The following is a 25,344-nucleotide window of genomic DNA, read 5'->3' on the forward strand; positions in this document are numbered from 1 at the left end:
CTGCCTGGATGACGGAATTAAGAATGGAGGAAGGGCTGCTCAGTCTCTTACCCCACAACTGTATAATGAATAATGAATGCATTTGAATTCGATCTGTATTTTCAAATGGGCAGGAACTGTGCTCTTCTTCCTTTGGTTACGATAAAGCTCGCAGGTTTATCTGTCTGCCTGGATGACGGAATTAAGAATGGAGGAAGGGCTGCTCAGTCTCTTACCCCACAACTGTATAAGGAGTAATGAATGTATTTGAATTCGATCTGTATTTTCAAATGGGCAGGAACTGTGCTCTTCTTTCTTTGGTTATGATAAAGCTCGCAGGTTTATCTGTTTGTCTGGATGACGGAATTAAGAATGGAGGAAGGGCTGCTCAGTCTCTTACCCCACAACTGTATAAGGAGTAATGAATGTATTTGAATTCGATCTGTATTTTCAAATGGGCAGGAACTGTGCTCTTCTTTCTTTGGTTATGATAAAGCTCGCAGGTTTATCTGTCTGCCTGGATGACGGAATTAAGAAGGAGGAAAGGCTGCTCAGTCTCTTACCCCACAACTGTATAAGGAGTAATGAATGCATTTGAATTCGATCTGTATTTTCAAATGGGCAGGAACTGTGCTCTTCTTCCTTTGGTTACGATAAAGCTCGCAGGTTTATCTGTCTGCCTGGATGACGGAATTAAGAATGGAGGAAGGGCTGCTCAGTCTCTTACCCCACAACTGTATAAGGAGTAATGAATGTATTTGAATTCGATCTGTATTTTCAAATGGGCAGGAACTGTGCTCTTCTTTCTTTGGTTATGATAAAGCTCGCAGGTTTATCTGTCTGCCTGGATGACGGAATTAAGAATGGAGGAAGGGCTGCTCAGTCTCTTACCCCACAACTGTATAAGGAGTAATGAATGCATTTGAATTCGATCTGTATTTTCAAATGGGCAGGAACTGTGCTCTTCTTCCTTTGGTTACGATAAAGCTCGCAGGTTTATCTGTCTGCCTGGATGACGGAATTAAGAATGGAGGAAGGGCTGCTCAGTCTCTTACCCCACAACTGTATAAGGAGTAATGAATGTATTTGAATTCGATCTGTATTTTCAAATGGGCAGGAACTGTGCTCTTTTTTCTTTGGTTATGATAAAGCTCGCAGGTTTATCTGTTTGTCTGGATGACGGAATTAAGAAGGAGGAAAGGCTGCTCAGTCGCTTACCCCACAACTGTATAATGAGTAATGAATGCATTTGAATTCGATCTGTATTTTCAAATGGGCAGGAACTGTGCTCTTCTTTGTTTGGTTATGATAAAGCTCGGAGGTTTATCTGTCTGCCTGGATGACGGAATTAAGAATGGAGGAAGGGCTGCTCAGTCTCTTACCCCACAACTGTATAAGGAGTAATGAATGTATTTGAATTCGATCTGTATTTTCAAATGGGCAGGAACTGTGCTCTTCTTTCTTTGGTTATGATAAAGCTCGCAGGTTTATCTGTTTGTCTGGATGACGGAATTAAGAAGGAGGAAAGGCTGCTCAGTCGCTTACCCCACAACTGTATAATGAGTAATGAATGTATTTTAATTCGACCTCTATTTTCAAATGGACAGGAACTGTGCTTTTTGAGATTTTACAGCTCAAAAATAGCGAGCATGAAGAAGCATGTTTTCTGTTTTCTCCTTGTCTCCTTCCCATTCTCCTGTCTTGTTTTATTTGTTTGTTTCCAGCGACTTTCTGACAATCGCTGCTGCTGTCCGGGCTAGATACTTACCATCTTTTTTATACGTTGACCACAAAAAGAAACAAACTGTCCTTGTATTGCTGTCACGTCGTTTAAGTTCACCTGTTTGCACCGAAATTCCCGTATTTCGCATTCCGTGCTTTGGAAGTATACTAACTTTTGTGGCATGTTTCTTCGTTATTCAGATGAACATTGTAGCATTCGCGCTGCTGTCTGGATGACTCAGACAAAGACCAGCCCAATCGAAAGCATGAGGGGAAGTGTTTATTGACAGATTAATGTAAATTTTTGTAACGTGGCTGGCGCGAGCAGCGGCGATGTTGGATAGGTGGAAAAATAATTGATAGACGGTGTGATGGGATGAGAATCGGCGATTCCTATCTGCGAATTAACAACCGGCATAAAATCAGATGGCGCGAGGAAGAGGAGCTCGCTGCCTCGCCCCTTTCAAAAATTTCTTTAGACAATTCATAGACTTCTGTGTATAAAGTCTATAGTATTTCTATAGACAAGTTATGTAGACTATAGTCTGTAGGCATTACAAATCCTATACACAGTCTGTAGACAATCTGTAGATTATGGCCATACACTTTCAGTAGACATTTTCTATGACAGTCTATAGGCTATGAATAGACAAAAGAAAATCTCTATAGGAAGGCAATAGAGTCTATAAGAAGCTTATTGTGAGTCTATTCACCATATTTATAAGGGGCATTTTATCGGCACATAATTGTACCAATACTCCGGAAAGCGCAGTCAATGACACATGAAACGCTGCGGTACAGCGGGAGCAAGTGATCAGCAAAGTGAGCGGCAAGTCCTGGCGCCGGGAGGCAGTGATGAAAACAACTACAGCAACGAATAAACACGCAAACTAACAAAACTGAAACAGTCGTACTCGAACTGTCACGCGAACAACTTGAACTTGAGCTTGAATGCTGTTTCAAACAAACTCTGAATGTTGCAAGGCACGAAAAAAAAAAAAAGTCACAGTGCCGGCGCCGCGCAAAGTGGTAATGGAGTCGACAAAGAACTGTTTAAATCATCGTCATCATCATCTGCCTGACCACGCCCACTGCAGGGCAAAGGCCTCTCCCATGTCTCTCCAATTAACCCTGTCCTTCGCCAATTGCGGCCACCGTGTCCCCGCAAACTTCTTAATCTCATCTGCCGACCTAACCTCCTGCCGCCCCTGCTACGCTTGCCTTCTCTTGGAATCCACTCCGTTACCCCCAGGGACCAGCGGTTATGTTGCCTTCGCATTACATGCCCTGCCCAAGCCCATTTCTTCCTCTTGATTTCCACTAGGATGTCATTAACACACGTTTGTTCTCTCACCCACTCTGCCTGCTTCCGATCTCTTAGCGTTGCAGATATCATTTCTCTTTCCATAGCTCGCTGCGCGGTCCTTAACTTGAGCTGAAACCTTTTAGTTAGCCTCCATGTTTTTGTCCGCTGTTGTGTACTTTTCTCTTGAGGGATATTGGTAAATTGCCATTCATGATCTGAGATAGCCTGCCATTGCGCTCTACCCCATTCTTTGTTTAAATACGTCACTGAATACCTTTAACAGTGGTGGTCCGGTGGTCCAAGGGATTCTCGAACGAAAACAAACAAAATTCAGAAACTCGGAACATTATCGGGTTTAGTGTTCGGAAATAATATCGACCAGATGCTTGGTACTCCCAAGTTCTTTATAACTAAGTAATCTAAACTGTGCTTTATTGATACCGGTCTCAGGTCACTTTAATGTCTGTCCAGCAATTTGGTGCATTTCGAGTACTCAACAGCGTTGTCTGAGGTCGGATTAAAACTCCTCTTTCTAGACTGCGTTCGTTTTTGTACTTTGTGTTAGGTGTAAGTATGTGTATGCGCGGAATGTGAGCCGAACAGATACTGTACAACTCGTAGATTCATGTCTGCGCCTTCTTCGAAGCCTCTCCGGTCAGCGAGAACTGTGTGGGTCAGATCTTTAGGGGAATCCCCCAAGGTGGAGTAGATTTGTAATAAGAGAGTAATTACTCATTGGCATCCGCCCAAACGCAGCCATACGGCTACAAAGGAAAGCTAGACCCCTTTCTCAGAAACATTGTAGTTATAGAAAAATTCGTCCTGGTCTGCGGGTTGCACTTGCAGTGTTGCAGTTTGTGGCACGGCTGACGATCCCCATGCGCCTCGGGGTAGGAGACTTCACGTAGGCAGTTCGTTTTGGGAATGGGAATTTCTGCGAAATAGTTTTTTTTCCACCCTTTAACACCAGCTTGCAAGTAACACTTGCGAAGAACACCAGAAATGAATTTATGCCAGTTAAGCGGAATAACGAAGCTCCGTAACATTCTGCACAAACATGATTTTCCGCGGGATGAATTCGTGCTGTACTTTCTCCCTTTGCATTTCACTTGCTGATGAACTGTACGCTCGTCCTCGTAATGGATTTTTTTTTTCGGAACGTGTTCTGTCGACCGTCAGGCGCACACCTTAGTGCAGAGATCCTTTCTTACTGCACAGTTTGTTACAAAAACTCCAGCCGCGCATTTCGTCAATGTGCTTAACGCCTTCACACCACGGCCGCGTTTCGATGGAGGCGAAACGCAAGAGGCGCCCGTGTGCTGTGCGATGTCAGTGCACGTTAAAGATCCCCAGGTGGTCGAAATTATTCCGGAGACCTCCACTACGGCACCTATTTCTCCCTTTCTTCTTTCACTCCCACCTTCCTCCCTTCCCTTACGGCGCGCGGTTCAGGTGTCCGCCGAGATATGTGAGACAGATACTGCGCCATTTCCTTTCCTGAAAAACCAATTTACCACTGCCGAGCAATTTTGAGTGACTGCTTCGCGACTACTTTCAAAAAGTCCAATTCCGAATTCTTCCTGTATATCTGGGAGGCTAACCACGGTGGTTAACTCAAGTCGGGTATTCTGTCTTTCCGTTTTTTGTTGATGTTGATGCTGAAATCAGCGTCAGAGATTTCTAGAAAAATTCTGCACGGATGCAAAACGCAGTGGATACAGTATAAAGAGAAAGGAGCAAAATGAAGTGAGCTGTCGTCCAGCACACTTTCTTTTACAAAAGAGGGTGCGATAGAGGACAGTTACTCCCTTTTTACTCCCGTATACGCGTATTCGTGTTCAGAGTGTAGGGTGTCGTTAGTAATACGGGAAGCCAGCAGAGCGGTGCGTGCAACAGCCTGAGTGCTTGTCTCAGCATTCGCCAATGCTTAGGGAAGTCACGCATGCCTCGTTTTGCAGGGACAGGGAGTAACATTGTCACAACTAAATAATGTTTTGTTGACTGGGAGATTTAAGCCTTAAAGAACCCGGGAACGCTCACTTACTGGATATGATGATAAACGAAACAAGAAAGAAAGGCACTCTAACCGCAGGATCAATTTTCATGAATTATTTTAGCCGAAGTGTTTATGAATCATTTTATATTATACATAAAAAAAGAGAAAAAGTTTACGGGTAGATTAGACGTTTGAGGTGACAATTCTGCGAAAGCAGTTGGATTTACCCCCCCATGACTAGTTTGATGCTTTTACTCATGTGAATGTTTCTACTCTAAGCCGAGGCTTCACACGCGCGACATAGTTAATCTGGAGGAGGCTTTGTTTTGCGTACGTGGAGCATCCCTTATAAAAATGGTCCATAGACAGTCTATAGACTTCTTGTAGCAGGGTCTATTGCCTTCTTGTAGACATTCATTTTTGTCTATTCATAGTCTATAGATTGCCTGTAGCCAAAGGCCAATAAAAGTGTATGGCTATAAATCTTTACCCGCCGCGGTGGCTCAGTGGTAAGGCGCTCGTCTACCGAGCCGGAGTACCGCGGCAGCCGCGTTTCGATGGAGGCGAAACGCAAGAGGCGCCCGTGTGCTGTGCGATGTCAGTGCACGTTAAATATCCCTAGGTGGTCGAAATTATTCCGGAGACCTCCACTACAGCACCTCTTTCTCTCTTTCTTCTTTCATTCCCACCTTCCTTCCTTCCCTTACGGCGCGGTTCAGGTGTCCGCCGAGATATGTGAGACAGCTACTGCGCCATTTCCTTTCCTCAAAAACCAATTTACCAATTTATAAATCTATAGATTGTCTATAGACTGTCTATAGCATTTATGTTGCCTGTAGACTGTTCTCTAGAATTTGTCTATAGAGAGTCTGTAGACTTTATAGACAAAAGTCTATAGACTGCCCGAAAAATTTTTGTAAATGATGATCGTGGTAACCATTGCGTGTTGTCCTTTCGCGCAGTGATCGGAGCCGCCGAGGCGTCGTCGGGTGCCACCATCATGCAGCACCCGCAGCACACGCACGCCGCGGGCCTCGTGGACGGATACGCGGCTGCCGCGCTGCCCATGGACCTGCACGTGCCGCCGCCGCACCACCACCAGGGGTACCACCCCTACTTCCGGTAAGGGCCATCGACGTCACTTCCTCCTTACTTCCTCCCGCCACGCCGCCCCTCGCGTAGACCTGCAAGGGACCGCACTCCGCTTGCTCCGGTACACTGAGACGTCTGCGCACTGTCGCGTAGCCTGTACGTCTGCTAACTAATCATTTCTGTTTAGACAAAGAGTACACCTCAGCGAAAGTTGAAACCGGGATCCCTGTTATCCTGGCTGCTTGTTATTTTTCAAGTTTAGAGCGCAACGCCCATGCACGTGTGCGCGCACACGCACATTGTTTGACAACGAGGGAATGCCTTGCAGGTGCTGCACAGATAGTGCCCGGACAACAACGACAAAGCAGTTTTCACTTTTAAAGAGCTCGTGGCTCGCTCCTTTCAATGTACGCAGGGCCCCGTCGCTGTAAGCTGTACTGAGTATTTTATTGAGCAGATGTCCAGGACTGCTGGGCACATTATATCATATCGAAGTAACAGCGCAAAAAACATAGACAGGACACATAGAATAAGAAGACACCACGAGCGCTGTCTGTCAACAGCATGCGAAGTGTCCCACCACTGCCGGGACTGCTTACGCCTCCGCCTCATCTCCGACTCCCGGCAGTGGTGGGACACTTCGCATGCTGTTGACAGACAGCGCTCGTGGTGTCTACTTATTCTATGTGTCCTGTCTATGTTTTTTGCGCTGTTACTTCGAGATGAATAACCAACAAGCCCAAGCTACTGTTCTGACATTATATCATGCAGCAGTCAGATCCACCGGTTACGTGTATATAGAGACCTGTTGCATTCCACGGTATCATGATAACACTTCCATCTCCGTGCTCTGGACGACACTCGTGGAGTTAGCATCGCTAAACACAAAGGAGTAAAAAGGGAATAAGCTGTCGTCTAGCGTACTCCCTTTTATGAAAGGGAGCGCACCAGAGGTCAGCTTACTCCTTTTGTTGCGAAAGCAACACTACTGGAGCCCAGCTTGGCTCGTCGCGTATGCTCGTGGCGGTGCGGCTACCAAGCCGTTGCCTAGCAACCGTTTCAGCTGCGCTCCAACAGATGGCGCCGCGCCGCTGCCGCCTGTCATCATCATCATCATCATCTGTAGACTCTAGTCGCCTGTCGCCTACACACCCAGAGGGCACCACCCTCGCACAGGCACTTGGTTTAACAGCTCATGACGGCGTCGTGCCGGCCAGGGAGCCGGCACGAGCTAAACCAAACGCTTAGCCACAAGCTAACATCACAAGCGTATTGGCAAAAACGGCACGTACGATCTTGTGCCGTTGCCTAGCAACCCGAGTTACTACCCGAGTAACTCGTGTAAGTTCGGACGAGCGCCGTGCCATCTGCGCGAGAGGTTGCTCGGGAAGAGCAACATGGGTCGCAAAATACCGACGCGTGGCTGGGACTGCAGTGGCGCATCTCTTGACCGTTGCGCCACTGCGCTGGTAATGGTATATGAGGACTCGCCGCCATCTATGAATCTTAAGTAGGAATTACCAATTCAGCATACATGGGCATTAACCCACTGAAGATATCATGCCACACCCCTAAGGCGGAGTTTAAGTGCCCCCTCCAATTGAAGAATGAACACCTGCTTTCGCAGGTCTACTCGGTTCGACTACGTTAAACCCCTCTCGATTTTTTTTTACTCCCTTAGAGGCGTGTTTGTGTTCAGAGTGTATATATACATCGACCCAAGCAGGGAGCTTTTGAGAACACACGCACGGTGACCTAATTAACAGCCTCCGAGACCCCCGTCCTGACGGTGAACCGGTGAACAGAGCCACCTGCCGACGTTGATGCAAGCGAGAGAGCATTGAAGAGGGCATTTTTAAAATAAGCGTTGTTCAGTTCAGTTCAGTTCTGTTTAGTGCAGTCTTATGCGACTTGACTTGTGAGCATTCGAATGATAACCAAGGGCACAGTCGGCAGCAAAACTTTACGGGACGCGCGTGAGCGGGAAAAAGAAAATTAATTCGGCACCTTCAAGCAAACCAGTCGCCTAAAATTCCTGCAGGTATGAGGCTTCTCGCATGCTACATACGCTTGTATCAAAACGAGGTGATCTGTAGCGAAGCGGCGCTGCAGTGAATTTCTTCGTAAGCACGCACATCCCCTAAACTTTCGTTGGCGACTTTATGCAAACCTTCACGTCATCTTGTCTCGTGTTCTTAGTTCACAGCTCGCTCCCTTTCTCACAGTCTAAGTTTCACCGACTAGGAAAGGACTAAGTGTGTCTGTGGCGTCTCTAGTGCTGCATCTTGCAAACGGAATCCTAAACACCTGACCTCAATGAGGACGAAACAATTTTTCCCACGTTACCTCCGTATGAGAGATCAGTGCGGATGGGTGGGAGTCAGCGTGAGAGCGCGTAGGCTGTCGTCGAAAATGCCTCGCAGAAAACAAAAACCGCAGAATCCGGAGTCCCGGAAAATGTGTAAATTAGGGAGAGACACAATTTCTGCTGCGCGCACTGTTGAGACCGTGTGCGCGGCGAATTGTGCCTCGAGCCACACTCATACATGACAGCGTGGAATTTCTCTGCAGGCACTCGTCCTGCGTCCGTTTCGCACTGTTCGCCGTGCCTACGTTCTGCGGAAAGAAATAGTAAAAAAGAGAGAGAGAAGAACAGAAAGAAAGAAAAAGAAGAAAGAGCGAAAGAAAGAAAGAGAGTGAGGAAGAAGGAAAGAAAGAAAGAAAAGAAGGAAGGAAGGAAGGAAGGAAGGAAGGAAGAACGAACGAATAAAACAAGGAAACAAAGAAAGAAGGGAAAAAGTAAAGGAAGAAAGAGAGAAAGAAGGGAACAAAGAAAGAGAGAAAGGAACAAAGAAGGAAAGAGAGAAAGAAAGAAAGAAAGAAAAAAGAAAACGGAAAGAAAGAAAGGAAGGAAGAAATAAAGAGAGAAAGAAAGGAAGGAAGGAAGAACAAACGAAAGAAGGAAAGAAAGAAAGAAGGAAAGAAAGAAGGAAAAAACAAATAAAGAAAGAAACAAAGAAAGAAAGAAAGAAAGAAAGAAAGAAAGAAAGAAAGAAAGAAAGAAAGAAAGAAAGAAAGAAAGAAAGAAAGAAAGAAAGAAAGAAAGAAAGAAAGAAAGAAGGGCGAAGGAAGAGTCCATTGTGTAACGGTTCCCGAGCAACGGACCCGGTCCCACGGCGTTGGCATGCACGTCGATGCAGAGACGAAAAGCACTCGGACAGCGAGAGAACGGGGGACGGGAGAGATTCATCAGGAAAAGTGCGTTTATGGGCTGCTCCGAAAGAATGGCTCGCGGCTACGAATACTGATACAGCGACCGTCTCTGCTGCTGCTGCTCGGGGAGGCATGTCACGCTGTCCACTTGTGTATGAGCAGCTAGACAGGGAGACAGAACCGGCTGTTTTTTTGTCCGTCGCGCGAATATACTGCAGGCGTTCTTGCGTCGAGTGACCAACAGTGCTTTTCTCGGCCGCGATAGCGGGTCCCGTGCAGTGGCGTGGCGCCTCTCCCTGCAAAGCGGGCGTTGCGTAGAAGCTATCCTCGGTCTCTCCCGCGATCGCCGCTCCTGATACGCGAGTCGCGGACTGGGCAATGCGCATACCAATTGTGAGCAGGTGGCAGTGTTAAGGGGCAGCTTTCGTCCTCTTTTTGTGTTTTTTTTTTCCACAGTGATTCACCGGGAACATTCGTAACTGTAAGGCACAGAGCTGCTCAGCACTTATCCGCGACTCCGTGGAGGTAAAAACGCTCTCGCCTGGAAACCGTGCAACCTTGACGACGTGGTCATTTTTACTAAGCGGCCGCGAAAATTGTTGTTGATAGCGCGATGACAGCGACGGCGTATATCAGGGGATTGTAGAATGAGGCTAAGAGCGGTGTATTAGACCCCGTTAATTTAAACCGTTGGCTCATTCAAGGCGACGTTTCGAGAAGACTGTGGCAAACATTTGCCAAGCGCCCAAAGGCACATTGTAGTCTGCTGATGCTTTCGAGAGTCATTAGCGTCGATCAACAGCGAAAGAAATCTTGACACGCTTCTGCTAGAGCCTCCCACAAAGTCCAGGCAGAGTACTAAACTATGCTAAACTTCATTTTGCGTCAAGAAGGAAACGCGTTTTGCACCTGCATAACTTCAAACGCGCAATTGCACCCGAAAGGCATCTCTTGTAATTCGCAGAGTGAAAACGCCGCACAAAGTTTAAGTAAGACATAAACGTGTGCCCCTGTGCGTTGGCTTAGTGCGACTTTCTGCGTGATTGTCTTTATTTTCTGTTGAGAATTTCGGCATTGCGTTCAAAGGCATTTTTTTATTAATTATAAAGCGGTGTCCAGAATGGCATGACTTATAAGTAGCGGTGTAGGAATAGTACTTATTCGAAACCGAACGGAATACGAATAGTGTAGCTTTACTGCCTAATCCAATACGAATAGTGTTGCTAAACACCGAACAAAATATAAACCGAATCATGATAGAACTGAATACGAATCGAATACAGTTTACAATGTTCGCTCTTTGCACGAATGTACAGTACGGTCCATTGTTAAAGGGAACATGCGATCGCGTGACCTCCGCGATTCACGAAGCCCTGCTGCCTAGATGCGGCGGGAACAGGCGGCATGAAGCGCATGCGCGGAAAGACCAGCCGCCATGCTTACTGCGCATGCGTCTTGTGCCGACAACTCCCACAAATTCTCGGCGACAGCGCTCCGCGATACGCAGAGGCCACGCGATCGCATGTTCCCTTTAGCAATGGACCGTACTGTACGTTCAAAACTGGAGCTAGAGCTGTAGCTATCAAACGACCCAAATATACTACACTATAAACAAGAAAGCAGTAAAAAAGAAGTGAGCTCTTCTCTAGCCCACTACCTTTCTAGGGCAGGGTATTCTGTCTAAGCCCTAGGGTAGATTTTCATCACTAAAATTACGGAATACCTAAGGTTGGCAACAGAAGCTAATTTCCTCTTCAAAAAGTGCGATGTTCTGGCAGCTATGATGATTTTAACACAGTTTTCAATTTTCATTATTTGCCAATCTCAGGACCTTCGGTACAGCGTTTAAAATCCTTCTTCCATTGCTCACTGCATGAAGTAACTATTATTTGCAGTGGGAATATATTTTCATTGCCAAAAGTAAGCGTTCTGTAAATTTAGTGATCGAAATCTACTCAGGAACTTGGACATCGTAACATGCCCCTAGGAGGGAGTGCGTTAGCGAAGAGCTTACTATATTTTTACTTCTACACAAGCTTATTCGTTGTCAGAGTGTAGGAGGCACGCAACACGAAGTCTGTCAATACAACTGTATGGCCGTCATGTTACACTGATGAGGAGAATGAATAAGCAGCGCCACATATTATCAGCGGATGAAAACAGCGAGAACTATACTTATGAGCGGTATGGCTTCCGAGATCAGGCAATAAAGCGAGGTTTGCTGAGCCTGCTTGACCCTTGACGCGTAGCCCGAGCGTGAAGACTAAGCACAAGTACTATGAACGCCACAACTCGAATGGATCACGTCGCAGCTCCGAACCCTCCATCGGACCGGCCCCTGTTTTTGAGAGATAGTGAGAGGGACTAAAGAATAAAGGAGAGCTGTTTTAGAGACAGCCCTGAAAGAAAACCACGGCATGCCTCGCTCGAGCTTCTTGCCATTTGTTCGAAAATTAAGTATCCGAGAACGTGAGAACATATTCGACTCGTTTCAAATAATTTTGTACATACATGCGTCATTCGATTAGTTCAAAGAATCGAATAAGAGGATACTCGATTCGCTGTTCGGAAATTTTGAATATTTGCGCGCCCTTGTACTTCAATCAATCTTTATTTCAGTTTGTACATGCAAACTGGGGATGACGAGAAAAAAGCAGTGAATGATACACCGCTTGACGGGCCTCACCATCCTTACAAGTCATCAGTTGGCACGAGGCAAAAAGAAAAAGAAAATACTGTTAAAAAGTGGATACAAGTGCGCTTATGAAGAACAAGGTTTACGGAAACAGATATCTAACAATTGGCAGCAATAATTATAGTAAAAGACAGTGAGGTTATTACACAGAGTGCCATAGTACACCCAGACACTTCTCATCACTGTAGCACAGATGGCTGAATAAAGCTTTTGCGGATGGCAGACAAAGACAAAATATTCACTTTGTCACTGAACGAGGTATTGAGGAACTTTGGCACAATATACCTTAACATACAGAATCCATAGTTGGTTCTACATTTTGATAGTGCAAACCTACATTGCAATCTGATGTCGTACGATGAGTGGCGATATGTCATTGGCACAATCAATACTTGGAACTGGTTTTCCTAATATTGCAGTTAATTGCACAACTAATCGTTCCCTGGAGAAATTCCTTAGGATGTTCAGTACACTTTTATTTAGGTTGTTGTCTGAACTGGTTTTCGGGAGAGGACGATGCACAATTGCTGCGTTAATTGACTTCAACGTCAAGGAAAGTCTCACACACTCGTGAGTCTGGGCACGACGCCAAATCTCCCCGTTTCAATTCTCGCCCTCCGGGTCAGAGAATCGACAACGGTGGCAGACTTTACTCCGTTTTTACGTTCATATACCGGGCGTTTCGGCGAACACTTTCAAAAATTTTCAAAAGCAGGCTTTTTGGGGTAAAAATATGGCTTTTGCGGCACAGTATTACCAGTACTGGTGAACACCAGAAAACCGGTGAATCTTCTTAGGTAGTAAGCTAGTTAACTCATTTTTAATAATTAACTTTTTAACTCGTAGAGTTAGGCGCCTAGCTGTAATTAGAGATTTGTAGCCGGTCTTTAGTAATAGCCATATATGTTTTTAGAATTTCGAAAACACAATTACCCTCGCCGCTGTGGCTCGACAAAATTTGGTTGCATCGTGCGAAAATATACATGCGCTTTTTTAAGCATGCAGGAAAAGCTACCCCTCCTGTGCACGTAACTAGTCGAAAAAGCCAAATTTTGTCGAGCCACAGCGCCAAGGGTAATCGCGTTATTTGAAATTCTAAAAACCGATACGGCTATTGCTACCGACCGGCTACAGATCTCTAATTGCAACCAGGTGCCTAACTCTAATAGTTAAAAATTTAGTTATTAGAAATTAGCTAACTAGTTTACTAGGTAAGCTGATTCACCGGTTTTCTGGTGCCCTGCAGGCCTGGCAATACCATGCCGCAAAAGCCATAATTTTACCCCAAAAAGCCTATATTTGAAAATTTTTGAAAGTGTTCGCTGAAACACCCGGTATAATCGTATTCAAGCGTAGGGTGCAGGTGCACGCAGGATTTATAGGGTACGGCGTACTACGACGACACCGTCTGCGACGCCGTTCTTGCCACACGGGAGCCCCCAGCGGCAGCTATCACCCTAATGTGGCGCCGCGTGGTGGCCGCCGAAGGTGTCACGCTTGGCCTGGCCCGAGAGCATGAATGGCTTTGTGGGTGTCCGCCATAAACCGTGCGCCCCCCACGACGACCTTCTGCAGCGCGTCGCCCGAGGGCGCGTCGTTAATGCCGAAGCCCGGCCGCTACGAATGACAAATCGCGTCAGGTGAGCGGCCAAGCGGAACGCTGCGGCACCCGCCGCGCGGCGACTGACGAGCGGAAAAAAAGGAAAAAAAAAATAAAGAGAGGAGGAATGGAGAACGATTCTGCGCGAAAAAAAGAAAGGTGTCATGGCGTTGCAGCAGACTGTAATGATGGAACGAGGGTGTCGGTGGGGCGTTATCAATCAGATTAGGGTTTGATTAGATTAGGTCAGTATCGGCGTGCTGACCAGATGCGGGCAATGGAGAGGAGATGGGAACGATGGAGAGAGCGAAAGCGACATCGGCTGTGAGCAGCGCAGAAAGGTAGCGACCTCTGGAGGATTTTCTCTGTGTTAAGCGCCATCGTATATAGCGTCAGTATAGCGTGTTGCATAGCGGAATGCGTTCACCTTCTGGCCTCGACCTCGTTCACTTTTAGAGGTGCCAAACCTCCACCTGTACGCGCCTTCAGGTACCAGCGTGTTACGTGGTTTATACATCTTAAAACATCGCTTAGTTTCCACGCAGTACTGGTTAAGTTTCGAAACTCGTATTGTTTGACAAGGGTACTTGCTTGGTTCGGCCGCGCCTGATGCAAATCCGGAATCGTCTCTATCCTGTAGACGACGCAGGGTACCGCTCTACGCTTCGTCGAGCCACTGGATTAACTTAACTGGATTAGCTTAACCGGATTAACTTAATTGGATTAACTTAACTGGATTAACTTACCTGGATTAAGTAGCCTTTCGCTCCCTCGATGTCGGCGCATATGATTCCGAGCCTTGCATAATACGCATCCTAACCAGGCAAGCAGCGTTGTCATACTTACTATGAGGCAAAAGTTACTGTAATATGCAGCCAGCGATTGAGGCGGGATGATTTTTAAAAGTTGCGACGATAAAGATGTACAGTCCTTGGAAAAAGTAACCAGGCTGCATGGCTCGTTTCTCGTTCGCTAGTAGAGCCCTTACGGCTCCCCTAAAGACCAAAAAGTTCTTTGAAAGTTAGGACAGGGGTTCTCCTTACCATACAGAGATTTAGAGTCCGAGGGCTGGCATAATAGCTTTAATATACAACTGAGAAGCAAACATTGCAACCTGGTTACTTTTGGCAAACACTGTACATCGCCGTACATGCGTGACAAGAGCTGCACTGCCACTCCAGTTGTGCGGGCACTGTGTAGATCCGGCAGTTCGCTGCAGGGATGCGCCGTCTAGCGGAGGCGCGCGCGTGCGTAGTTGTGCTCATAAGCGGGCCCGTGGTGTCGTCGTTGAGGCCGCGTATTATCAGCGTCCGCCATCTCTCAATGTGGGTCGCGTGCACGTCTCTCATCGGGCCTATCTCCCTATCTCCCTTTTACCACGCTCAAACGAAAACTGCTGAGTGCTTAAGAGTTGCCCATTTGTGCCAACCACTTGAGGGTTAACGTGAGAAGTGGTGACGAGTAATTGTTTCTGCTCTATTTCTCTATGAGTCCGTTTTTTTTTCTTCTACTGAGCTTAGAATTGTATAGATTTTGAGGCATGCATTTACACTTTAAGTAGCGGCGTGGATGCATTTTTGTTGTCCGCGTTCTTTTGCAAGCCGCGTTTGTCCACATTCTTTTGTACGTGCCTTTGTGCGCACCGGTCCAATTGAATCTAAATTACCCAGAATCATTGATTAAATGGAATTTAACAAAGAAACAGTTACAATTGATATTGATAGTTCTAGCACACATTCACTGCATACTTCTGTCGTATGTCACGACAGACAACGACCAAGCGCGCGTGTGTAGACGGTTCTGCGCGGGGAGTCGTGTATAGAAAAGCCCTTGTAATAAGGGAGCAATTACTCATTGGTAATTAATTGACTGGCACTGACGGTATACGGTAAACGCTGTGCTAAAACTCTCGATTACATGACATCATCCAAGCATTAGCACAGACAACGCCTTTAATGGCACACAAGGTTTCTTCTAGCTCTGCACACAGTGCACTGAAACACTTTTTCACGCGTTTTCTTAATCATCGGATATCATCCACAGCGCGTTTGTGAAATCGCGCCATTCGTTTTGGAATCGAGGTGTCCAGTCTTGCAGGCTGTTTTTGGTTTCATATCCCATCGCACTCGTGGTTTCTGGAGAGGCGGAATTGCTCCGGCGTATGACGATGGCGTCTATATATACACCACGGTGTTCTCCACAGATGGCCACCGTGGTCGAATTATAAAGAGGGTGGAGGTTGCATGTAGATGCGAGACGCGTAGACGCCTGCGTGCACTGACATCACTGTGTACTGCGTTACAGAATCAGGTGCGGCCAAGATTACACATGGCCAGCAGACTTCCACCAAGGCGTTCCTTCAAGGTACGATTCCTTTCGGACTGCGAAACCCACTGTATGCCAGCTGCATTACTTTCGCGCACCACGATTCCTGTATGGCTCACTGATTCTGTGTTCGCGACGCGAAGCAAATGCGGTTAGTCTTCATTCCCCAGCCATTCATTTCGCTGCGCGCCTCTGGACTTTTGTTAGTAAAAAGTGCCTGCTGGAGTAAATAATGATCAGTAATCGTATACGCTCACGTAGCTGACGTAGTTATTACGCCTGGTGAGTAGTGCGGTAGCTGCCGTTATATTGTCTGTGGGATGCACTTGACGTCCTCGGGAAATTTGTTTGCAGCATACGTGAAGCGAGATATGCGTTTCACACACTTCTGCGCACACTTGGAGAAAGAACACTTCTTCTCACTGGAAGTTGCGGCTGCTGCTGCTTTTAATGCGAGAGCACTAAAAGCCTTGTCGGGGAGAAAATGCGTCTTCGGTGGTAGTATTCGCCCATTGGCTGGAGGGAAATGACGTCGCCAGACCGGACAATTCTCATTGGCTGGACAGAAGTGACGTCAGCAGAGCGGATCATTCACATTGGGTGGAGAAAGGGACGTCTATAGACCGGATGTGACTTGACTTCCGGTGAACGCATCACCAGCTTTTTATGTTTTAGCGTTGCCAACACATGAGGTGCCCCTGAGATTGTTTTAGTCCGACTTCTGTTCTCTGAGAGGTACCTACACTCCTTTTCCGTTTTTTTACTCTTTTCGTCCCTTTTCGACGACAAGTCATCGCGTATGCTTTCTTTACAACTTCTCCTTCTCTCTGAAAGGTGTCTGTTGGTTTGCGTATTTGGATGTTTTTCTTGCTCCGTCGTTTCCAATGAAAAAACGTAATCTTATTGAAATTCTCTGACTCGATACAACAGTGTACCCTGCTCCCGGCCGATCAGGTGTGAGAATGCCCTTTGCGCACTTGTGAGGCGTAAGTAGGCAATCTTTTTGCACAGTCTTATTTATCGCATAACTGCAGTGAAAGGCACAACGAGAAATCTTGGAAGCATTTTGCATTCATGCGAGTTGTGATTGCTCTCTGAGAGCGCTGCATGCTTCTGCGGCACTCACCCCCCCCCCCCCCCCCCCCCCCCCCCGAAAAAAAAAGAAAGAAAGGAGGAGGGTATACTATATGGAAGAAATTTATAGACGTGCGCTCCTGCGGTAACCATTATTATGAGTTCCGCTATAGGCGCCCTCTCGTCTGATTCTTCCATGGTAAACAATTTTCCTTGTTGCTGCTGTGCTTCCAACAACAAATTCGCTTTAAAGTCAATGTGTGCCTTGTTCATATTGATACAGCTCAGAAGTGGACGAAGAAGAAGTGCTCCGCCATCTCGCTTGTGACGAGGGAGAAGAAGTGCTTCAGACGAAGCACTTCTTCTTCCTCGTCACAAGCGAGATGGCGGAGCACTTCTTCTTCTGAGCTGTATCAATATCATAATCGGCTCGTCTATTATTTATACAGCTAGAAAATACCTTCGGTTCTACTACGCCTAATCATCCATGTGCATTCACGAAATGTCAAACCTCTTACGTCTTGAGCGCCTTACTTTGTATTCTGTGGCTTTGTTTCCCTTTGTACTCTTCTCGAAGGAAAGATACGCAAAAGAGCAAGGACACGGGGAAAGAGACAAAGCGAGACGCAGCTGAGCTGCTCTTCTATACCTGGTGTTTATTACCCAAGGAACTCTGTTCTGAATACAGCGCACGACCCTGTAGCCGGGCACGTGAGGTCGCATCGCGCGTCATCTTGCAGAGACAGCGCCTCTTGACCAGTCAGAGTAGTACGAGGAACGGGGGCACTTGCTTTTTATTTATTTATTTGTTTCACTGGTTTATAGTACCTTCAAGTTAAAAGGGTAGTGTACAGGGCGGGGGGGGGGGGGGGGGGGGGGGGAGAGGTATGGAGTACGCACTTCAATCGGTCTCAAACGTACAGGGTTGTCCACATTTAGGGTGAACACGCGAGCGCGGAACGCAGAGTGCCACTGCGTCCGTCGCAGCCGCGGATGAAAATGATGTGGCAGACGATGTGAAGCGCCACCTACAGGCCCGTCTGCGCATGCACCACTTCGATGCGCAGCCGTGTCGCTCGCACCGCCGCCCTGAGAAGCGCGGCCACGCGCTCGCGTGTTCACCCTTAGTGCGGACGGCCCTGTACTGTCTGCTTGAGGGACACTTTGCAGGTTTCTGTTGCGATGACAGTGTAACGCAGATTCTGATGTGAACTAGAAAATGTTCGTCCTTCTGGGTTCCGGAGTGAAGCCTGAAGCATGAAATAGTTTATGGTTAAAAAAAAAAAACGGTGGTAGCACCGTGTTAAAAGTTTTGTCAGTGTAGCCTACATTCGTCGCTCTACATTCATGGATTTTTTTTGCGCGCTGTGCCGATCGTTATGCGTCACCCTCAGGCTCCACTGAGACTTTGCTGCAGTCATTGCATTTTATCAACTGCTCACTGCTTACTTTAGCAACCGGAACGCTACAAAAAGCCAAATTGCACATGTACACACACATGTATAAACCACACATGCGCACACAACATCGCTTGCTTGACTTCCACAGAATTAACGCCGCGCACCTATCGTATGCGTAAGCTGTCGGCAGAGCGTCGTCTGCTCAGTGCTGGCGAGCTGCGTGGACCATCGAGGAGCATATATCGTTAGCGTCCGCCTTTAGGCAGGTGCTTACATCACATTCATTTCACAGTGACTATACTGCGCGGCAAGTGCAAGTAGCGCACGTTCTCTGGTCGCGGTAATGAGCGCCCCATAATTTTTTTCTTATCTTTCAAGCGCGACACCACAGCAGCCAGAACAGGGAGGGCACAGCGAGGCGGTGCGCTATAGAAGGGTTGCGGGTGTTACCCATGAACGCCATCTCGTACGGGCGTGTCGTCGTATAGTTGCGCAGCATACAACCCTTTCCTTTCCTCGCTCGACGGCGGTTCGTCGCTGCGAACCGCCTTGCGTCGTCGCTACACGCTTCGCCATTCGAGCAGAGCGTCGGGCGTGTCCGCCTGGTACGCCACCGATAAGCGGATCGCTCGCCGGCGCAGCGCGCGCGGCGCTGGCCACGCCGTCGGCGACGCCGCTACTGCTGCTGCTGCTCCCGTAGCAGAGGCCCCAACGCTCTTAGCGGTAGCAACATTCGGCTGCGCTGTGAACGGTAGCAACATCAGCGCTTGTTCCTGTGTTTTCTTGGTCTTGTCCCCGTTTGTTCGCGCTGTTTTTTTGCATGCTGTGAGGAAGCTGCAGAGTATTCACGGGAAACTCAAAGTGAGTACGCAAGGTGGCGCCAGCCACCGCCCCAATTCAAAGGGGACGACAGAAGTATCCATCCCTCCACGGGCTTAAATATCCCTCCATGGGCTTAAATGATGCGAAAAAGCCGAAGCACAAATGTATTCCACAGCTTACTGACAGCGATATCCGTCTGGAGTTCGTGTGACAAGCGCGATCAGCAGATGCTACATGCGAACGAAGCAGATGCTGTGAACGAAGCAGATGCTGCAAGTGAAGCAGATGCTGCGAATGAAGCAGATGGTAAAGGAGTGCGAGTAGCTGTTAGCGGCGCGACTGACAGTCATGGTTCATAATTATTAAACAACTAATCCTGTTACTGTACACGTTCAAGAATAATTAAGGTATTTTGTATATTACTAATAAATTACGCAAGTCTTGGGAAAACAAACTTTGTTTTCACTGATTTCATTGCAACTTCCATCTCACACCCTGTTTAAACTAGATGCGCAGAAAGGCAACTGTCTACGGAAGGGGGCGAATTGGGGAAGCGAAAGCTTCGAATTAAAAGAAAGTCATAACCTCGACTAAGATGCACGCATTCGCGATGTCGCTTTACTTTACGTTATACTTCCTACTTGCGAGAAAGCTGTCAACTAGACGCGAAGCTTCCACAGAAGTACAAAACATGGCGGCATATGGCAGAAGGTACACTGGGGACAACTGCTTTTTTTTTATTACAGTCGAACCTCGTTATAACGAAACGGTTGTTTCGTTATAACGAAATGGTGAACCATATACGCCTTCCATAGTTCATGCCGGAGCAGATGTCGGTAAACGCAATCCACAAACGGGCAGGTTTCCGTCCTATTTTTGGCTTGCGGCCTCTGTGACAACGCGCAAGCTGCGTGTAAAAGGTTACACAGTGCAAACTAGAGTCTAACCTCGCTATAACCAAAATTATTTATTACGAAATAATGGATATAACGAAAGAATATAACGAAGCTCTTCGATATATCGAAGCTTCGATGTTAGCTCTTGACGTCTCTCACATGCGGCTCCTGGGTGCCTTAGCGTCTGAAATTTAGCCATAGGGGATGCGTTCACTTTGTGACGTAGCAATCGAGACTGCTGTGATAACACTTGGATGAGCGGCACACGTGACCATTAAGCGCTGGAGCGAATCGAGCGACTTATAAAGGGTTTACGTGAAACCGGCTTGCGGCCGATACGTTCGCGAGCTGTCAGTGGGGACTATTGGAAAGCGCTTTTCTGGGAAACCGTCGTCTTCTCTCCCGGGAAGGCTATCGTCGTTTTCTTCGCGATTTCAAAAGGCCTGTTCGAATCGCCGTTGAGGACAAAGCTAACATCGCATTTAGTTACGCTCATCTTCTGTTTACACTATACTCCGTTTCATACATAGCAGGCAACTCTGCGGAGGTTGCTGAATTAGTGCGTCCGTGAAACCATATTACTCCGCCACGTAGCATTCGTTCTTCTCGAAACTCCGGTCATTGTTTGGACGAATACAAAGAGCGGTATAAAACGACGTAGTAGCATTGAAAATTACGGTCGAAGCTGTGAGGCGCTCAGTGTTCGGGCTCTCTTGCCATAATTTTCACGGAGTGTGAACTACTTTTTGGGCGCGGATTTAGTAGAAGCGATTCGCCCTACCAACCGCGTATAATACCGCCACGTGTACTTTTTGCTTCTCGAAATCTCGACGAGTCGCAGGACTAAAATGTGGCAAGAGGTAAAACAAAGTCCAGGAGGTGCCGGTCACTGCACTTAAGATTTGTCGCTACGAAATATGTTTGTGTTCGCTTTGGTTGTATGGCGACCTACTTTTTGCGTGCGGACTTAGCCTGCGCGAACAGGCGTGCTAGCTTTGGCAACGTTGCCTGCTATGCATGAAACGGAGTATAGCGTACTCTCCGCCATCTGCCAAGCTTTTTTCAGCGTTTCTGTTCAATCGTCAGCCTTTCTTACGTTTGCGAGAAGGTAAAATATGGCAAGACTCCGAGACTCCTATATTGTCTCGTGGCGGGGACGACAGGAGCGGCAAAAGGCGGAAGTATACTTTTGCTTTAAACGGGCAGCCCTATGGCCAGAGTAAATAGAAGCAGATCGGCGCGTCCCTATAACATAGCCCGTACCGGCACAGTGTACAGCGCGCCGACGCTGCGTTTGCGCATGCGCAGCTACAGTCGAATGAAGCACAAGAACGAAGCAGAGAATGCCCCTCAAAGGATCCCCTCCAGCCAATAGCGTCGACCGATTCTCCCCTCTCCTCCATGACCGATCCCATCGAAGTCACAGGGGTGTGCAGCTAAAAGGGGAACAGCCACGGATTAATCAGATTAACCGCGCTGTCATGAAAATCAGTCGACGCCATTGGCTACAGGGTCTTCTTTGAAGGGGCAGTGCAGTTTCGTTCTTGAGTTGTTTCCGACTACAGTTCGTCGCGACGTGGCAAGTGTACTCGCAGACGGCTGACTGTGCAGCTGGTTAAAGGAAGTTTGCATGGATGGATGGATGGATAGGAGCGCCCCCTTCGAAACGGGGGTGGTGGCAGCTGACCGGCAAGTGGCGCCATCTGGCGGCGTCACGGCGATGTACGCATGCATACTGACGACGCGTGGTGGTAAGCGGTAGGGAGGAAGGGGAGGGGGCTTCGCGCAGTGCTAGTAAATTGCTCTACTGACACGTGCACCTCGAAATCGCAGGGATCGGAGCGGCCGAGACTGTCAGCAGCGCTCCAGAACTGTCTAGAAAACCGGTGTGCATATTCGCGAACATCACTGAACATCGCACAGTCCACGATGCTTCGCGAACATCCTGTAGTCGTGTCCAGCAGGCATACGGAGGTTACCGAGAGGCGAGGGAATATAAATGTGCCGGAAAAAAGTATAGCGAGATTCTTTGGGAATATTTTTCTTCTTAAATTTATTTCTCTTCCGTAACTCCGGACGCAGTTTACACAAAAGGTATCTCTTGACGATACGTAAAATATCTGTACTTCTGAAGCGCTGTTTCATCATAAGCAGGACAAACAAAAAGTAGCGCCCGCACTAGCTGTCTCAGAAAATCTTGCTCGGGCACTTTCGTGAAGCTTATGTATGTCTGAAGTATATTGTAAAGCTCAGGCAGGCTAACAAATAGTTTGAATTCAAGGCTATCAAGGCCCACTGAGATGTGATTTGCTGTAGCGCGTGGTTGATGTAAAGAGCAGTTGTCCGAGTCGGCCTGCGGCACGATGCTCTAAAGCAGTGCAGAAAAAGTTAGTGTAGATGTGGATAAGACTTAAATTCTTTCTTTTGATTTCTTTTTCTCCTCGAAGCTCACGCGCTGTAGTTTGCACGCATATTTCCTCGTATACTTGTTTTTATTTCTTTGATACGAGTTGGGGGGCTGAGTGTATGACGCATATTAATCGACCACGCCAGAAAATCATCTTTATGTCGCTCTCCAAATTAAATACTGCCAAGCAGGCTTACCACGTAGCGAGACCACGGTATGTCCTGCATGGTAAGCCCGGGTTAGCTCCTCACGTTAATCGCTCTAAGGCTATGTCTGTTAAAAACAAAGTAAAGAAAGCATTACATTACGCCAAAAAGTAAAGAAGGTGCAGTCGAGGCATTTCATTTTTCCTGACGCTGCTTTAATTAGTTATTTTGTTCATTTTATAGTTAATTAACTAGATAACATCACATAGCTTCCCTGCCAGAACTTTTGTATCGTCTGTGGTTTCGTTGTTTCGCTAGTTGCGCGACAAGTTTATTGGGAGCGCGAATGTATTGTGTCTGTGGAATAAAAACAGAGTCAATAAGCGCACCTCGTAATTTGCGGCTCGTCGAGAACGCCCACCTCATTGCTTAAGAAACAATCCTTCCTACACCACCTGGCACGATTTCAGCCTGCTGTTATATAAACCACGGAACAGTGTACACAGCGAGGAGAGCTCGACGTCTGCGCAACACACACGCGCGCGAATTAATAAACATCCTCTCCCAGCCCGCTTTTCCTCGAAGGCACCAGTCGAGGTTGGCACGCACAGCAGCATCTGGCCAAATTTCGGGTACGAACATTCCACGCCCGCGCACCGCGCAACTGTTTTTGTCTCGAGCAGCGTCCGGCGTCTCGGTTTCAACCGCACGTCGCTGGCCCGGTGTTTCTTTTTTCTTTTCTTTCTTATTTTCTCTCTCTCTTTCTGCTAAGTGCTGCATTCGTACTCTTTATTAACGGGCGGAGAGAGCCACGCAGCGTTTCACTCTAGTGCATACTTCCGGCAGAAGTCCGGCAACCCATATGCGCGATGAGTATTCTTCCTCTATTTGAATAGACGGTTTCTTTCTTGGGGCTCTCTGTAACAAATATCTCTCTCTTTCTTTCTTCTTCTCCCGCTCTCTTTCCCGGCAAAAGTAGCGAGAAAAATAAGGTGCTGACTCGGACGTATACCTCTTCCCCGGTTCTTTTCTTTCGCGCCGAATAAATGGGAGAACCGCGCGCGGGGCAGAAGCTTCAGGGAATGCCGGGAGCTGTCAGGGGACGCTTTATGAGGCCAGGGTCCTTTCTGCTGGCTGCTGGTGGGGCCATGCTGAATCTGCATTCGCGCGCGCGCGTGCTTAGGCTTCAGGCCGACGATGCATGCACGCGCTGAATAACGCGCAGAATGCTGGAGGAGGATGGAAGGGAAAGGGAGGCAGACACCGTTGGCCAGAGGGTGTGCGCATCGAATAAACAAGTCGCGCCGTCAGGTCCGGGTGCGACGGTCCCGGGGCCTTCTTCCTCGAGACTCGTGGTCGACGGACTCGCGCATCTAGGCCGTTCACTTCGCCGCTGCCTCGCGGTATAAACACTGTCTCGCCGCGAGAGTAGACGGGCTTCAAGTGTTGCTCTCGAGTTACGCGGCCGACGACGTTAGGTCGGCGGTCTGTATAGTCAGCGGTCCGGATGGCCTGCACAGAAGGCTGCTTTGGAATGAAAGCTAGCAGTGGAGGGAGAGAAGGCGAGAGGGGTGGGGGAGGGGGAGGCGTGCATTATACGCAGAAGCTTTTTGCTTTTCCAGCTGGTTCTCCACCGTCTCTTTCCTTGTACGCCGTGTGGAGTAGTTGATGCGGTGACCGTAGTGTGCATCTCGTATAATGTTGCCACACGTTTGGCACGCTTGAGAGCGGTTACCGACGAGCAGCTCGCACAGACCGGTGGTTGAGACGCGCACGTCGGAAAGGGAAGGAAATGATGCTGGGTTGGGGGGGAGAGACAGAGAGGGAGAGAGAGTTTGAAAGTGTTTTCCAGCCCAGCGAAAGCGAGCATCCGTTGTTTTGTCAGTTTGATGCTCGGGAAGCTGGAAGAGGTATGGAAGCGTGATAAAGAGCCGTGCGAGATGATGATGGAGAGGTCTGTACACGCGACCTGGGCAGCTGCAGTCACGGCGACTTGGTCTCTCTCTCTCTCTCTTGCGCTCGCTGCGCTGCTGGTCGCGTACACGATGCGTATGTGTATCAAAGTTACGTGACTGTCAGCTTAATGAGCGCTCGTTGAGTGCGCTCCTCCTAAGCGCAGCGTGAGTGGTGTGTACGCCATGATAGCGAACGAGATTTCGTCGCCTTCGCTCCGTGTCGCGCAGTGCTGCTGCTGCCCGCTTGGTGGCGCCTCAGATTCATTTATGAAAGCGTTGAGTTACCTTCGACGCGATGAAATGTCTCCTCGCTTGCATGTACGACAAACAGTTTGATCGGCCTTACTTGGAGCGAAGGATCGTATCTTTCGTGAATGCGTTTTCGCATAATGGTGGGCAGGGACTTGGATGTGCCGCCACGTATTGAAAAAAAAAAAAATTCAGAGCAGGCCAAGAACGATGAAAAGGAAAGAGGCGTCATGACGCTGGGGCATAAAAAAAAACGATTAGCTTTAACCGCAACGGCCGCCTTCAACTGATCCCGATCTTCCCGCCTAGTGTCAGGTATTAAACCTGGCTTTCCTTTACACAAGCCCAGGAAATCTGGAAAAACGCTTCAAGCTTGCAATGGTGTCGCCACAAGCCGTCATATGTGTGGTCATGTGTTTGTTTGAACCTCGTTATAACGAAGCTAAAGGGGCACGGCGATTACTTCG

The 25,344-nt window shown here is 47.8% G+C and overlaps 1 protein-coding gene across 4 annotated transcripts in view; it reads left to right on the plus strand.

The window, feature by feature from the left end:
- trh (PAS domain-containing protein trachealess) overlaps window positions 1-25,344 on the plus strand; it is a 398,041-nt gene that overhangs the window by 27,753 nt on the left and 344,944 nt on the right. For 3 of the 4 annotated variants that reach the window (XM_089557222.1, XM_089557225.1, XM_089557223.1), the window contains exon 2: window positions 5,966-6,125. In XM_089557222.1, coding sequence (XP_089413348.1) covers window positions 6,004-6,125 — 122 coding nt within the window. In that variant the 5' untranslated portion in view covers window positions 5,966-6,003. Of the gene's footprint in view, window positions 1-5,965; window positions 6,126-15,932; window positions 15,968-25,344 lie in introns of those variants that run through there. The other variant, XM_089557226.1, reaches the window with a different exon arrangement.

Source organism: Amblyomma mixtum, chromosome 8 (assembly GCF_055824585.1).
Source record: "Amblyomma mixtum isolate Tamu chromosome 8, ASM5582458v1, whole genome shotgun sequence".
NCBI lineage: Eukaryota > Metazoa > Arthropoda > Arachnida > Ixodida > Ixodidae > Amblyomma > Amblyomma mixtum.